At 66.3% G+C, this 543-nt stretch overlaps 1 protein-coding gene across 1 annotated transcript in view; it reads left to right on the forward strand.

Annotated features, from left to right (window-relative positions):
* The first annotated feature begins 333 nt into the window (after positions 1–333).
* HCN3 (hyperpolarization activated cyclic nucleotide-gated potassium channel 3) overlaps positions 334–543 on the forward strand; it is a 7,944-nt gene continuing 7,734 nt past the window's right edge. The window contains exon 1 of the mRNA XM_009893373.1: positions 334–347. Coding sequence (XP_009891675.1) covers positions 334–347 — 14 coding nt within the window. The remainder of the gene's footprint in view (positions 348–543) is intronic.

Genomic DNA, 543 nt, shown 5'->3' on the forward strand with positions numbered 1-543 from the left:
TCCTCGCCTTCCGCACGGCTTCCCCGGCTCCTTCGTGCCGTTGTGTTTAATTTCTGACCTGATGAGGAGCCGCGCCGTCCCCACGGGGACACGGGCCCCGCGAGCTGCCCGTAGCACCGGCCCAGCACCGGCAGCTGCTGGAGGAAGGCAGGGTGCCGAGCGAGGAGCCGGGCCTGGCTCACAGTGTCACCGGGATCACAGGGAGAGCTCAGGGACGGATGATGTGGGAGGAACTGGGTGTCACGGGGATGTTGAGTCATATAGGGTGGGCTTTCTCTATGGGGGATGGAGCTGCCAGGCAGTCATCTCCCACAGCCAGCTGTGACATGGCCGATGTCCCCAGCCTGGTGAGGCACCCTGGAGCGGGGTCGGCGACCCCCGGGGGTCCCTGGCACCTGTAGCCAGCTCTCCTCACTGCTGGGCCCTGACCTCCTGTGCGTGCCAGCTCCCCCATGCTGCTCCGAGGGCTGCGAGCCCTTAGAACCTTTTTCCGGGGGAAACCGCCCCAAAGTTTGTCAGCCTGAGCTCGGCAGGAGCGGCCTG

This window comes from Charadrius vociferus, unplaced genomic scaffold, assembly GCF_000708025.1.
Source record: "Charadrius vociferus isolate BGI_N301 unplaced genomic scaffold, ASM70802v2 scaffold900, whole genome shotgun sequence".
Lineage (NCBI taxonomy): Eukaryota > Metazoa > Chordata > Aves > Charadriiformes > Charadriidae > Charadrius > Charadrius vociferus.